Genomic DNA, 16,132 nt, shown 5'->3' with positions numbered 1-16,132 from the left:
CTGAAACCATCCAAATGTTATTCTGACATATTTATAGAGACTCTACGTATACGGTGACCTGGGAACAAAACTTAATTTGATCTAAACCGTAATTCATCTTCGGATTTGTTCCAAGCACATGCACCAGACTCAACAGATTCAACTTCCTCATTTCAAAACATCCAAGCTACAAAGTCTCCTCAACAAGTGCATGGGTAAACTGAGGCTAAACCATGACTAAAAGCCCCTAAAACAAGTACAGAGTTTAAGTAGTCGACACATTACGGGGCTTTAGAGCGGTGCACATGTCAGAATCTGAGAAGCCTGGACCATACACAGCCCAGTGAGACTCCATTTTAAATTGGCCTGGAGACAGTGTGAGCTGCCGACCTTATGACAGATTAATCCAGAACAACATAACAAGAGGCCGGAGCTGACATGTGGTGGACCAACTGTGCTCACCTCTTACTCATGCACATGCACAGAGAAAAACACAGAGGAGTCACCACCAACACCACAGACTGTATAAAGAAGTGGACTGAGGGGCACCCATAGCATTCGGCTCCAGTCATCATCAGTATCATAGCAACCATAGAGCCAATTAAGAGCGAGGCTGTTGAAGCTAACGCAACTTCCCGCCTGCACCGCTGGTTTAGCAGAGAGTGGGCACTTAGCAACGCTGTCAATCAAACCTGTTGCTAACACCACAAGAGCAAAGAAGGGCTGATTTAACTATTAATGTTCATACAGTGATTTAGAGATACTATAGCGAAATAAAAATACCAGTATCATGTAGAACAGGTTAATTGGAATTGGAATTGGAGTCAGAGTCAGTTCATTGTTCATTTATGTATATACAGTCTATGATCATCACACAAGGAGTACCATGTAATAATATGTTTATACTGTGGTACTAGCAATTATCACTGTGTATATAAAGGAGAAGGGTTGTCAGAAAATGCTACCCAGGCACTAGATTCCCATGGAAAGTTTCAATATGGAAAAAAAAATCATGCAAATAGGACAACATTGCACCTTCCTTGAATGGTTTTAAAACATGGTGATATTAAAGAAACGTATGCACAAGGACAAGTAAGATGAGGAGGTCGGTGGTTCTACTGCTGTGGCAATATCAAAGTTTATTAATGCTACGAATGATCCAGATATTGAGACACAGAAGTTGCAAATTGTGTGAGGTTAGCAAAACTGGCAACAACATGTACAAGAACAAGGTACGACATTAGATCTTCCTGGTTTGAATCTTATGCAATACAATAGGTACAAACATTGACTTCTAATAAGACCATAGACAAATCAGGTGTCCTTTTTCCCGAGGTCTCTCCTGCTAGCGTTAGCAACAGGTTTGACTGACAGCGTTGCTAAGTGTCCACTCCCTGCTAAATCAGTGGTATGAGCAGGAATGGGTGTTACCTTCAACACCTCGCTCCTGATTGGCTCTTTGGTTGCTATGATACTTGCGTCAGAATTCCAAATATGAAACTCTGCTCCAAATTAGCCGCTATAACCGCAAGCCTCAATGAGCTTCATTTGGCTGGAGCTGAACGCTATGGGTGATGTCACACTCACTTAGTCCGCTTCTTTATACAGTCTATGAATAAAACCCCTGAAGGAACTGGTTTTGCAGTGATTCAGATTTCAAAATGGTGCGAAAAATACACAATTATGATTACGTGTAACAAAGATTACATTTAAGGTGTCTATATTCACGCAGTGTTTTAGCCATGCCTTTATTTGGTGTTTGAAATCTCTCCGTTGTCATTGTGCACCAAGGAGAGCTCTTCCCCAGGCCGTCACAGATCCAGCCTCTGCTTTCACACCTTGTCACAAAACACTATCTCTGCTTTTAACAGAGGACCAGACGCCTTTAACCCTTTCCTCACCAATCACTCCACAGGACAACAACACAAGCCCACTGCTTCACACGCACTGCCCTGTCTGTCCCTGGGTATCTGCTGCAGGTCAGACGGGCCCATCACAGCTGAGAAAAACACACCGACAATACATACAAGTGTCATGTAAAATATAGTATGGAAGTAATGGAGTATTCGATCAAGATCTTGAGACTCTAATCACTTGTTTACTTTTGCCCACATGTGTACACTGCAAGAAGGAAGGTTAAAGCTATACTAGACAAACAAAAGGCCTCAGTTAAGTTAGTGGGCATGTGAGAAGATACAGACACATGGGGTTAGATGGAGCCAACCCCACGTCTCTCTTTTGTTTATGTCTCAAGTTCCCCCTAAGCTTTGTCTTGCACTCCAAGTACCCCCTAGCTACTCTTACAATAGTAGTATAGTTGTCAATCATATATATATTTTCTTATTTCAGTTCAATTCAGTTTTATTTACATAGCACATTTAAGAATAACCTCAGCTGCCCAAAGTGCTTCACATAAAAGTCAACAAAAACGAATACACAGACAACATGATACATAAGAAAAGTACAATAAAACATCAAAATGACCTATAGCTAGTACTAAATGCCAGGCAGAAGAGGTGGGTTTCAGTCTGGCCTTAAACTGCTTTAAAGACTGAGAGGATCTGACAGGCAGAGGGAGGCTGTTCCAAAGTCTGGGCACTGCCACAGAAAAGGCTCTGTCACCTCAAGGGGGTTTCAATCATATTAAGGTCAGACGTGGCTATCAAAGTCATGGTTATACACAATATAAGAAAAGTTAGTGTTACATTTGGCTTGGATTAAACATGGGATAGAGTTTCTTTAGCATTCAAAAAATTATAAAAACTAGCAACCTTCAAATTGCACATTAAACAGCAGAAAATGGACAACGAGGTCAGTGACTATATTCACTTTTTATTACAGCTGTGCAGAAAATGGTATGTCTGTACTTGTAATACTAACTGCACTTGCACATTTGCTCATATCATATTTACAACACAGATGCAGATATCCATTAAGCATATGCACTCGCTATTAACTTTAGTAAATAAACATGTGGAAATTTTGATTTAATGCACACCAGATGCCCTTCCTCACACTATCCTGTTTATGTTTGGAACCAGATTAGGAGAGAAACGGCAGTTATTGGGATGCAAACCAACTTATCTGTGGCCACTGGTTTTGCTACCAACACTACTATTACACTACTTAATCTTATAATAAAGTAGTCATAAGGTTTAACCAAAATTAAAGTTGTTTTGAAATGATTGAAATTCCATTATCAAACCACTCCACATTTAGAGACATCAGTGAACGCAATAATCAGCTGATGAATGGCAAGAGCTGTTTATGTTTGGTATTCACAGGATGGTCTGTAGTGTTAAGTAAATAAACAAAGACAAATGAACATTAAGCCAACCATTATGCTCATTGGTCGCTGTAAATGGAACATTGGGACCAGTAAAGATTTGAGAACTCTGCTAATGAATTGCAAGGGCTCCTTTAGGTCCCCCTTTTGCTGCACTTCAATTGGATTAGTCCCTTGACAGAATCATCTCCTCACTGCGGCCTCGTGTCCCGCTATCTCCGTCTCCCGGGGGGCACCTTGTCCACTGGCAGTCACTACCTTCAGCACCACGGACAGCGCACACGCACGCACGCATACACGCGCTAGCACGAGGCCTCCCGCTCACGTGCTATGGCCCACTACGTCACGGCAACATACAAATGCAGTAACCTATAGGTGCAGAGACTGATCACTGGAGATAAACATTGAATCTACCCACAACAGAAATGAACGCGCGTACATTGCACATTTCTCTAGTGACCCAGGATACGTTACATCTCGACAGCAGATTTGATGAATGATTAAAGCAACCACAAACACCTAATCCCGTGCAGAAAATCAAGCTGCTGCTCCTCCTCTGTTGCTGCTGGTCTGTCAGGAAGAGAGAGAGGGAGAGGAGAAAACACAATGACGCTAGAGATGGCTCCTCGCTGTGCTTTGTAACGAATTACATAACGTCAGAGAAGACTGCTCTCATTTACATTCGTGACCATTTCACCAACTACCGACGGTTGGATGGAGCAGAGGAGACTCCCGAGCATCGTTGTAAACACATAAAACAGACGAATGTGCACTTTGTTTACCAACGGACAAAGGACAGACATCTAAACGCGTTCATTGCGTTTGGGTTACTGTTGTTTATTCATTAATGTTTGATAAAGATACGCTCTAGTAGCATCCAATCCATCACGCAGGTCTCATAATAGTTGTGGAAGCCTAATCCTGATTTATATTTTCAAATGTGAGTGAACGCTAAGCCAAGATTTTGTGCGTAAAACCCGCAATATGGATCCATAATGATGCAAGACGATGCTCTGTTAGCTGGGACGCGATATCAAAATGACGCATGCATTATGGACTGTGGCAAAGCTGTGATGCTGTTTGTGAATTGATAGTAAATAGATAGTGAATAGATGGATAGGTGCTGCTGAAGCGAAACTGATGACAGATTTACAGTGCCGCGTCGTCCACTCGAAGGATGCTCGTCTCTCCTCTCAGCCAGTGCAGTAGTGTGTCCAAGCAAGAAGAGAAGACTTACCAGAAACGATGCTGCTGATGCTGCTACTGCTGGTACCCGAGTGGTCTGCCTACAAACGCCAGCCCTCCAAATAATTCGCGGATTTCTCCCTTGCAGTGACAGAAGGTGACCCTACTCGCTGCAAAACTCTGCATCCACACTAGAGGATCACGATGCGCGCAGCAGCAAGGGGGAGCTCCACGCACGCAGGGGGGATGGCCCACGCACGGTCCATTCAGTGAAGGACAGGAAGAAGGAAGAATACAGAGGAGGAGAGAGGGAGAGATGATAATGATGCCACACACGTAACGCTACTTTACTTACTTTTAATCCCTCTTCGAAGAATTAACACTTTATAGTTGGGTTTTCAGCTATTTTATTTGACAAAAGTGAAAGCTGTATTTGCACTAATATAAGCAACACAATTCAAAACAGCACACCTTGTGAATGAGATTAAATAATAAAACAGGAACCCTATAATAGCCAGGTATTCAGCTACTTTTCACTATCTGTTCCATAGGTTGAAATAAGGCTATCAATTAAATATAAACATAAATATAGACCATTTGACCAGTAGGTGAAGGATGCTTAACTTAACTGGCCACGAAAGTGCAAAAGACAGCCAAACATAAGCCTATATGAAAACCTAAGCCTTAAAAGTAGGCCTATAAAATGGGCATCTATCATAAACATAAGGGATCCTCTGACACAAAGTGGTGGCGACATCTAGTGGCCAAATGTGCAAAGAGCCAAAACAACTCTTCAGTAATGTATTTGTTAGTCTTCAAACGTCTTATTATGATTAAATTATCATGTTATCAGTGTAGTCAGTTGTTATAGTAATGGATTTAACTAAAGTAAGTCTATATTAATGGAGAAAGAAATAGTCAAGGGGGTAAAACCTTGTCGAAAATATAATGAAGAAAATAATAATAAAAAAATAATAATAAAAATAAAAAAACAATATTACATTCATAGAAAAATTGTGTATTTAAGTGTATTTGTCAGTTAAACCTCAAAATGACACAAGTTTACTGTGACATGTCGGCGGAAGTGCCTTTGAAGACAGTAGTACGCACTTCCGGAAACATCACAGCAGAAGAAGACGCATTTGCACACTGCGCCGTGAGTGGGTCTTTTACAGAGGCTATAACACGCGATTTCACCAAGCCAAACGCAATAATCTGTTTAATTATTATGTTTCATTTGTATGCGCTAAAATAACATAGCTCCAAACAAAATGCCACAGTGTATAAGCGTATTAATATGTTTTATTTAGCGGAAGTCAAATAGGAATCCACCTAACGGTATTTCTACTCTGGCCATACTTGTTTATCCTGTCAGATCAATTTATAGCTTTATTGGTGAACTGTGTCTGATGGGCTTTGATTTGGTGCCTGCATTTATTGAATTCACTTCAGCATGAATCAAGGAGAGATGTCTATGGAATGACTAAATGACCTGGCAACTATTTAACTGAGATCACAAGACCTGACTGGAAGATCCTAAAATGGCGCATACAAGCCTATTTTAAGTAAAACCAACATTATACATATGTACATTGTGGCATTATGATAAGCTGTAGTTTAAGTCATTCACTATAGCATAAACAAACCATCCAATCATACTTTTTCCCTTAAATTTATAGCCTGTTTATTCATTACCAACTGCATCCTCATGGTAGTCATACTATACTCAGATTTCACTTTCCTTTCCTTTTGTGATTAATGCATGTTATTTGTGTTACACAGTTGTTGTTCAGATTTCTTGCTGATTACTGTGGATAGTGATACCATGTGGGAGTCACATGAGCGTGGATGAGCCTGAGAGGGGGCCGCAAAGGGGAGAGTTCCTGCACTGTGACTGCACTGGGAGGGAGGGGGCAGGCCTACATGAGAGGGCCCCTCCAGCCCTCCTGTGTCCTCAACATAAGCAATGAACAGCACAACCGAGCCTCCTGTCATCATCAATGGGGATGTGGCAGTTACCTATGTCCTGGTTCCATTTTTCCTCATCACCATCATTGGGATAGCTGCAGCTGTGGTAAGTGCCATGGTGTCATTGGAGGTGACGTTCACATTGTACAATGTGATGGTGTCATACTTCTTAATGAAGGGCAAGAGCCAGTTATCCCTATTGGTTACACGTAGAACTGGGTGATGCGACAAAAAATGATATCATGATTCTTTTTCTTATATTAATCAATCACAATTATCCATTTGATTTCATTTTTTCTTAGAAAAATTGTTTTCAAAATTAAAAATAATTTCACAAATATAAACACTACATATTTTTAAAACAAAAAAACTTAAATTTCTTCCTCCAAAGAATGTCAGAACCTGTTCATAATGCTAAGAGTAATTATCTGCTCCTCATCTCAATTATATATTATATGCCTATCTCTTCTGAAATCCTGCAAAAGGTTGTCTTCACTTGTCACCACAACACTGTAAAGAGATCATCATTTAAAACTGAGGAGGAGGGCAGCTTAGATAGAATTTGCTTTTTAACTTTTAACATTTTGATATATTGGCCAGGTTAAGTACATTACATTACATACATTACTGGCTCTGTCCACACAACACAAAAACTTCTCTGCTAAAAGAAATACAATATTTGTCTAACAGTGGTGATTACTAGTGGCCTTATTCAATCACAACGGTGTGATCAGTATCAGTTGAAAGGACTCACATCCATAATATCACAAGATAGCAGACTAAATCCATAACTAAAAGTGATTATAGGTTCAATGTTTGTGGGTTTTTGGATATTGACCTCTTGTCCAAATGAGATTATGACATCAAATTCTCAAGCAGCCAACAAAAACATCATGCATGACAAAAAAGATGTATAAACGATGTATGAAAAAGATTGTACATATAATTTTCTCTTTGATTGTTACAGGCCATGTATATCCGAAAGAAAAGAAGGTAAGACTTTTGCTGTGCACAGACAAAGCATTTCACTTGATATACCTGTTTCTTTGGTTTACCTAGTACTATTTATCTGTGTGGGTTAGACTTGACAGATTACGTCATCAGCTGTTACCTGTGTACTCCTACGACCCATCAGAGGAACTGAATGAAGCTGAACAAGAGATGCTCTGGAGAGAGGAAGACACAAAGGTATGCACACTCTCCAGTGTGAGGCCTTATGTAACCACAAAACAATTACCGGTACTCTACATATTCTCTGGCAATTAAACTAAGCAAATTGGTTAATGTGTACACAAACAGTGTACAGTGATGTAATTACATAAATAATAGCAGGCTCAAGACAGTGGAGAGGAAACGGAAGTAATGTATTATTGATAATTCAGTCTGTCGGGGCAGTACATGCAACAGTAGACCGCAATAGGGAAGTTTCAAGAGGTGACAACATATTTAGTGTTGTGACTAGTGAAACCTGATATAAATTGTAAAACAAAAATGCATTATATAACATCTTAAAAAATAATTTAATAATATACTAGGTAGTAGGCCTGCTGTAAATAATAATAGTGAAACAACTTTTTGGCACTGACACAAAGCAAGATGATCCCAGTAAACCAGTTTTTAAATCTGAACAGAAATGGCAAAAATTATGATAAATATTGAGCCCCAAAACTGTCATATATATGGAACGGTAAGTCGATATATTAATTATCATGACAGGCCTACTAGCTAGACTTATTTGGGACACAAAATACACAGTTTACTGATGGCAGTTGTCAGGTTATATTTTGTTTGGATCATTATAATAATAGTAGGTTAGTAGCTTTTAAAAAATTCTATCTTTATTTCCAGATTGTACAAGGCTGGGCCAAGAATTACCACCAACAGCGCCCTCTCCTGACCAAAGATGTTAAGGGTTGAACTAGTTCCATTGCAAATCTACTTGAACGCCTCCAATCGAGTTTACCCTCCATGTTTAAGTGCACTGAAGCTACTGAAAAAGCTGAAAAAAGATATTCACCCTGCTTTTATGCTAGGGGCCCACTGCTGTAAGAGAATGTGCCGCCTTTTAGTTTCCGATGCCAATCCTTTGTGCCTGAAAATGTATTTATTAGATTATTTATTGAGTTAATTTTTATGCTATTTGGAAGCATATCACTGGAAAGCCTGATTGTCTATTTGACGTTTGTTTAATATGCAATGGTGTCAATAGTGAAACTCCATAATGTATATAGAGTTTGTACATTTGAATTGGTTTACAATAATGCCAGCAATTGTATTCCATGTAAATTTTTTGCAGTTGAACTTTTATTTGACTCTGATGAGTCAATTCAATACATCCTTTCGTTAGACATCCCAATGGTATGTGAAACCAGATGGAACTGAATTATACCCACCTACAAGACTCATTTGTTTCTAAAATAAGTGGTGACTAGTATCAAAAATATGTCCTGTTTAGAAGGCATGGCACAAGCTCAAAGTTACTTCTCACTAAAGAATGCCATTGAACTGTCGGTAGCAAAACTCAGGAACTGCTCTGAATAGAGGAAAAGTGCAGTGCATTGAAGTGGTTATAGAATATAAATTGAATACATTAAATGTTCAATCTCTTTTCTGGTGGGGAGTCTCCGTAGAAATATGTTTTGACTAGAATGATCCAAAGCCTAGTATTAAATTTATCTTTAAATCATAGGTGTTTTTATTGCTCAAAGACAGCCTGCAAAATGCATCCTTACTGTGAGCAGGGTCACCTCTACAAATCACCTGCTTATCTCCATAGTGATGGATATGTTTCAGTTTAATCTCTTATTTTGGAACAATCAATGAAAAATCATCTTTGAGACAAGCAGGTAGACTTTCATCACAAAAAATGTAATAGTGCAGCTCTTAAAATTAGGTTTAAAAAATTTGCAAATTATGAGATACTGAAGTTCTGCTTTGCCTTTATATTTGAAATAAATTCAGCGGCTACTGAATCTACACATTGCAGTAAAATGTGTTTAAGTAAAAGAACAATTGCTCTTAATCACGTTGTCAGATTGCTTTTTGTACTCGGAAGATGCTGTTAGGCCTGTCACAAGAATCTCCATTATTCATTAAAAGTAATATTTTGGCTTCTATAAAGTTTGTGTGCATCTTCTCTTTGCACTAGAGAATTTTTGACTTGTGAATGAATGAAATGAATGTTTTTATGTATTGACAGGCTTAGATCATTTTACTTCATTTCAATTTTCATTACATTTTGTTCAACTCAGACTGTATGGTTCAACTATTAAAGGTTTCATTTTTAAACATGTTACAAGTCTAATGAATGACAGTACTGTGTTTGAGTTTTTGAGAAGGACTGCTCAAAATATGGATACAAAGTAAACCAAAAGTGACAAAGAAAAATTCTCTTTATTGACCATTTCTGATACAAATTGTTGTAGGGCACCATAGAAATATAGACATTGTACATTTATATACGTGTACATTAAAAAATGATCCCATCTAATGCATTCTAAATGGCGTATATTTGATAATTAATTGCGAATTCACTGGAGGATGTCAAAGTAAGAGAAACTAATTGAATATACAATCAATGTGATATGGAAGTGCCAACACACAGTGGCTAGCTGATCAGTGAACGACCAAATCAATGAAAAGCACATTTGTCCATGAAAAATCGGAAAACATTTCAGTGCACCAGATTTTTATTTTTAAAAAGGATAAAAACACACACCTACTAAACTACCACAGTCAGCGAACACAGTTGCCAAGCTGACAGGTCTCCCTGACTTGCTTCACACATTAAAAATCACCTGTCTGCAAGCTCTGTTTATGAATGAGCCAAAAAAAAAAAAAAAAAAAAAAAAAAACAACTGTTGCGTACAGTCAGGTAAAAACAAAGAAAAAAAACTCACAACTATGCAAAGATGACGCTTCCAACTCACGCCACAGGTTACATTAAAAACAGAAAAACCAGTTAATGCAATATTAGGTAAAGTAAGCTGTTGAGTGAGGTATGAAGATTCTAGGCTGAGTTTGCCTGTTTGCAGTTTTCCGGGTTTTGTCATTGAGGTTGTAGCAGCTTAGGTGTGGAAAAAAAACCCAGTTAAGTGGATTGTGGCCAAAGATTCCCTGACACTTACAGATACACACATCCTTTACCTGTAGCTGACAACGCAAGAACAACAATGTACTAAGCAGTGACAGAAGGACCAAGCTTGGTGAAGCAGAGAGCTAAAATGGAATGAAATAAGCCGTTATAGAGATAGTAGTGCCACCAATATCCTCACAAACAGCCTCCTTGTTTAAGCAGTTGCAATAAAGTATTGAATGAGCGCTTGGAAATTGACAAACAGCATTTGAAAAGCTCCCTGAAGAAACGATATACTGATGCTCCCAGCCTAGAGCTCTGACAAGATATCCTTAATACATTTGTTATAGATTAGTTATCATACAAAACACTCATGTTACCCAAACAAAGAACTACTACGTCTGATTGGACTACTTGATTAACAATACAATCTCTCCACTACAGGCATAGACTGAAAAGTTTATGAACTATTTGCCTACAGGAATTAGGGCGGTGATGTTGATAAATTTTGCTCTACGGTGAGACAGAGGGGGATTATATTCGACAGAAAAAGACATCTCTACCATCAGTGATCTACTCTCATCCTAAACTTTTGAAACCCATCTAGTATACAATGCAAACAGATTTGTTAAACCACTTCACACGACGCACACGGTATGTTTTAGGTAAAATTCACCTTTGTCCAGTACAAAACATGAAGAAAACTATATACGCCCTACCATCTCTGATGCAGGTACAACAAATAACAGTAAGCAGAGAAATCATGATTTTGGAGAGTTAGAGTCCAGGTTCCACAGAGCAGAATGTTTGTCCAGTATAAAAGACACAGAAAAGGGCTGTTGACTTGTTGAATGTTATTTCTTAGATCTATGCTTAAGCAAGGTCCATCGGTCTATCCAGTGCTGCTGCATGATTTTATATATGCGTTAACCCTCCAATGGTAGCAGGGTTTTTGGTGAACATGGTGGTGGCACTGGTGTTGGAAAATACAGCCCAGTTCTTGTTAACAGTAAGTCAGTATGTTGAGTGAGGTAGCATGCGAAATTACTGTTCTTCCTCATCTTCCTCCTCCTCTTCCTCAGATGATTCCTTGGATGCCTTTTCTTCCACCTCCTTCAAGAGAAAATAAAAGTTGTTTTAATCAAACTACTCCCACGGGTACACGCTTTTGAAATGGTCCAAGGGACGTCAACATTTAGTACAATAGACGCTTGTGATTCATGTCTTAACCATGACTGCTTTAACTCCAAGAACTAACATGAAAAAAAAAAACAAAAAGAAAAAAAACAACATTATAAAACCCTTTGATAAACCACCATAGCATTAAAACCCCATGGGAAGAGTGAACCATCTGCAGTCTAAAGTGATTCATAGGCCCAATGAGTCACTCTACAAGTTTGCTTTTGCCAAAACAAGTTCATTCATAAAAATATGAGAGCCTCTTCAGTAGGGTAGCTTTAGGTCATTCCTTTGTGTGACTAATGTAATCCAGACTTCTTTAAGAGTACACCCAGACCATGCACATGACCAAATGTTACTACAAGACCACATTCGCTTTCTAGCATAAACACAAGCCAATTGAGACTGTATGCGCAGGCATTTTAATGGAAAAATAAACCTCCAGCTACATAAAAAAAATATGAATTACTACAGGTCCTTTGAAAAAGCAGTGCCAAGCTGTAATGAGTAAAGTGACTGGTCAGAAAGGAAGCAAGAGTCATGCAAAAAGATTAGGGGAAAATGTAGTTTGGTCCTGTAGACAGTCATTCCAAACATAATTCAATTGGGAAAGGAATGGCATAACAAATGTGAGCATTGAAGCAGCATGCAGGCCGGCAGGCAGGCAGGGTGCTTACCTCCTTCTTGGGCCTTCCTCTGCGCTTCCCTCCCGCAGCTGCAGCAGTTGTAGCCTTCTGCAATAAAAAATGCAATACAATGTTAACACACAGTGGTCCTTGAAATACGGTATCACAGGCCCATCACAAGTGCTGCCTCTGTTTGCCTGGAGATGGCAGCAGTATCTCAGTAATAAGCCAGATGGAGCAGGGCATTGGGTTCATTGGCCATTATCTGGAAGGCCGACAGGAACTGCACACAGGGCACTCCAGTTCGCTGGCCACCTGGTTTGAGGCTCAGAGACAGCTGGTCAGACTGGGCAAAACGCTCCTCAGCTAAACACAATGCAACCAAATCTATATCATCCATGCATTTGCAGTCAGTCTATCAGTCTCTCCACCAAAACAGCAGCGAAAAGCGCACAGGGAGCTGAAGGGTAGGGGAGCGGGAGAAAAATCAGTTGTTGCTATGGAGACGACAGGCAGAGAAGAACTAGGGCTGTGTGCTGGTGGGGGCGGGGTGTGTGTGGGGTGCTCTTAGTGTCAGCTTGGTAACAGTCTTGTGGCCTCTGCACCTGCACTGCACTGTGCACGACAAGATACAGGAAGCAGGAGGACAGGAAGTACACAAGTGCGCATCACCCAAGGCAGCAGAGCAAGGCTTTAACAACTCAAATCTTAGTTAACAGTTTAGGAGTGAATTTGTCAGCCAATAAATCCCACACTAAATTTTGATGACTCCAATCATAGTGCAGAGAGTGTCCAACATGAGCGATTTATCACCCAATGAGTCCAGATGCCCACCTTTATTTTGTAGGCAACTAAATGACACCATGACATTTAGAACCAGAGGATGGAGTTTGTTGTTGGACTTACTTTCTTGGTGGTAGTCTTGTTTTTGCTACCCTTTGGTCGCCCTCTTGGCCTCTTTGGAGTTGGAGAGCCGCTGGACTCCTGAGAAAGGGGAGAAAAAAAAAAAAAGTCAATTGACATTGGCACAGGTCCCATCATCATATATAGAAGATAAATATAATACTTTGTAGTGTGTTCAAGAAACATAAGTATGTGCAGATACACTTGGCAGGAGGTTAGAAGCAGCCAACCATGTTTTCCCATGAAAATAAATTCATTAGATTAATACTACTCTTATGATTCAAACATAAATGTAATAAGACATGAAAGTGCCACTTTGAATACAGTTGTACATCATGTCATGGTTGACTCATCTCTTATCACATTTCTATGGGTCCACGCCGCAGCTCGTAGCAACTGTGGAATTCAATACTAAAACACAACATGTTGAGTGACAGCTATATGAGCCATCCTGCGCTTTGACTCTGCTATGTCATCCATTAAACGGTGAACAGAGGTGGGCAGTGAGGAGGTTAAAACCGGTTTAAAGGTGTTGGGTTACAGGTTGCTTACAAACCAGGGAGACACAGGAAGTGTGTAGTCTACATTTACACTAATCATGAGGTGAGTAAATGGTCAGAGGGGCTTGTTGCAGCCATATGTTCAGTGTTGAGTTTACCAAAGGGGTTTAGCGGGCACTTAATGGGATATACACGCACCTTTACCTGCACAACAGCTTAGGCTACTGAGATAGTGGTGAGGTTAGTCACTGCATTGCCTGCAGGACTTAGATGGTGACATTCCCTCTCTGAAATGCCAAGAATTACAGGTCGTGGGTGTTTTACCTGGGGCTGCTTGCGGGGTCTTCCACGCCCCCTCTTCTCAGTTGCCTCCTTCTCCTTCGGTGAGACTGTCCCCTTGTCGCTCATGTTTGCTCCGCTTTTCAGACCTAGGAAATAAATGACACAGCTCAGACGGTGCAGTGGAGAAGGACACACGCGCAGTGGGCTCACCGCATCACCATCTGACCACGACCGACCCAAGATGCACACACACACATTTAAGTCAATTAATCCTTGCTCATTTCCCGGTCTATTTACGGCTCGAATGCGCAGAGTTGCAAAGCCTAATGGTGCCAGGCAAACAGGGGATTGACTTCAAACCGGCTTCAATGATATGCTAAGACACGGCAGGCAGCGAGAGGCCGCGCCAGTCTGCATAAAGCCAGCTGAACTCGATGCTCTCTGAGCGGATCGAGCGTGATTCCAGGCCCGGTGTGTCGTCCCTGAGCCGTGGGCCTGTGCGCAGTGCTCGATCATGGAGGCAGAATGTGCTTCGACAAACAATGGCTGCTGTGTGCCGCCAACACCACACTTTACAGCCTGGATTTTGCAGGCAGGCTACCGAAAAGCTAGTGCCCGCGTACAGTGGGTTTCGCTTTTTGCGGCGAAAGCAACAGCCCCGCGCAAAGCAACAAAGACGCCTTCCATTTGAGAAACGTGCAGCCACATCCAAACACAACAACACACAAAGCCCATAGAGCATGCACATGAATGTAAGGCGCATTTACCGTCAGGGATAAAGTTCAGAGGATTTCAAGACGAATAGTTTCCTCGTAGCAGACTATTCCCGATTAAAAAGCCTTGCACCTATCCATAGGCTACAGTCTTTATCCGTCAGACAACGCGCAGCCCGCCCATTTAAAAGACCAGGTCACGCAGCCTCTCCAGCACAGCCAATTACAATAGAAAGCAGAGCAAATACAAGGGCAAAAAAAAATCAAAATAAGACTGAACATCCTTACCGTAACGCTGAGTTTATTCCAACGGCGCCCTAAAAATAGCATGCACGTCTCGTCTCCGGCAGATAAAGGAAAAAGGCGCCAGCCAGGAGGAGTTTGGGGGCAATTTTAAGAGCCGCCCTCACGGGAGCAGAGACACTGGAGGGCGGAGATATGATAAATGGGCCACCAACAGCACGAGCGCAGCCCAGCCCCCCTCACGTATCCCAGCCTCCCTTACGCATCCCCCCCCCTTACGTATCCCAGCCTCCCTCACGTATCCCAGCCCCCCTCATCTATCCCCCCTCAACTATTCCCCCTCGCCTACCACCCCCTCACCTATCCCCACGTCCAGGTTTAACTTCCACATAGTCTGAATATGCTTTACGCACAAGAGTCACCAGCAGAGACGCGTATCATATTAGAAATACTATGCACATGGAGGACATAGAATCATCAGTAACAGAGTCCTTTGTCTCCATGGTGATGGGTACAACTGTGAGTGAACCATGACCTCCCCCAATATAAACAAACAGTCTTTAGGCTCACGTGAAATGCTTCTTTCTTTAAATGGTGTCCACTTCCATCCACATCCACGCAGTAGCTATTCAAAAAAACTGAGTAGGCCTACATTTTACTGTGCAATATGTAGAATTTTTTCATTGGATGGAAATGGAAACATATAGCCCCCCTATAATGGCTCATATAGGACTGTGAAATTGAAAATACTACTTGTAGTGTCCTATGTGTATGAATATATAATAATTGACAATGAATGGATTTGTTTATGAGTTATGAGGTACCCGGTGTGTGAGACAAAGCTTAGCCGGTACTCAAGAACTTTCTCACATATCATACATCATCAAATCATTAGTATTTTTTAGTTGGATGAAGTTTGTACAGCCAAGGAGAGGTAGGCGTGTGAACCTGACCATCATCCGTGAGTCCACTGTTTACTTTATACAGCAGAATCTGTGCCTTTTGTGAGCAGGTCTTCAGACTCATCTCCTGATAAAAAAGCAATGGTCTAATGCTTAAGAGCCTGCTATATCAATCACTTTTTTTGTTTTTAAACCCATATCCATTGTACTTTTTTATTCTATTTATTTTTCATTCATTCTTTAATGGTGCTACATTAAATTAGAGCCATTGTTTTCTATAAAATTGTTGCG

The 16,132-nt window shown here is 40.7% G+C and overlaps 3 protein-coding genes across 4 annotated transcripts in view; 1 reads left to right on the top strand and 2 right to left on the bottom strand.

The window, feature by feature from the left end:
• Window positions 1–4,673, bottom strand: part of LOC117373675 (protein kinase C and casein kinase substrate in neurons protein 1) — a 64,432-nt gene extending 59,759 nt beyond the window's left edge. The window contains exon 1 of the mRNA XM_033969756.2: window positions 4,503–4,673. The gene's annotated coding sequence lies outside the window, so the exon portion shown is untranslated. The remainder of the gene's footprint in view (window positions 1–4,502) is intronic.
• An 856-nt stretch (window positions 4,674–5,529) lies between these two features.
• On the top strand, window positions 5,530–10,275 carry smim29 (small integral membrane protein 29). Its single transcript, XM_033970327.2, has 5 exons — window positions 5,530–5,606; window positions 6,233–6,524; window positions 7,386–7,411; window positions 7,501–7,606; window positions 8,267–10,275. The coding sequence occupies exons 2-5, from the start codon at window positions 6,417–6,419 to the stop codon at window positions 8,333–8,335; spliced, it is 309 nt and encodes a 102-aa protein (XP_033826218.1). The 5' UTR covers window positions 5,530–5,606; window positions 6,233–6,416; the 3' UTR covers window positions 8,336–10,275.
• On the bottom strand, window positions 10,090–15,123 carry hmga1a (high mobility group AT-hook 1a). 2 transcript variants are annotated; one of them, XM_033969391.2, is made up of 5 exons: window positions 14,985–15,123; window positions 14,026–14,129; window positions 13,205–13,282; window positions 12,350–12,406; window positions 10,090–11,606 (listed from the first exon to the last, which is right to left on the bottom strand). In XM_033969391.2, exons 2-5 carry the CDS (start codon window positions 14,107–14,109, stop codon window positions 11,538–11,540), a joined length of 288 nt encoding a protein of 95 aa, XP_033825282.1. In that variant the 5' UTR covers window positions 14,110–14,129; window positions 14,985–15,123; the 3' UTR covers window positions 10,090–11,537. The 2 variants fall into 2 exon arrangements, with proteins under 2 accessions (XP_033825282.1, XP_033825283.1); XM_033969392.2 differs by lacking the exon at window positions 14,985–15,123 and adding an exon at window positions 14,751–14,857.
• Between the last annotated feature and the right edge of the window lie 1,009 nt (window positions 15,124–16,132).

Source organism: Periophthalmus magnuspinnatus, chromosome 7 (assembly GCF_009829125.3).
Source record: "Periophthalmus magnuspinnatus isolate fPerMag1 chromosome 7, fPerMag1.2.pri, whole genome shotgun sequence".
Classification (NCBI taxonomy): domain Eukaryota; kingdom Metazoa; phylum Chordata; class Actinopteri; order Gobiiformes; family Gobiidae; genus Periophthalmus; species Periophthalmus magnuspinnatus.
The sequence above is the reverse complement of the archived record's forward strand: the minus strand, read 5'-3'. Positions and strand labels throughout refer to the sequence as shown.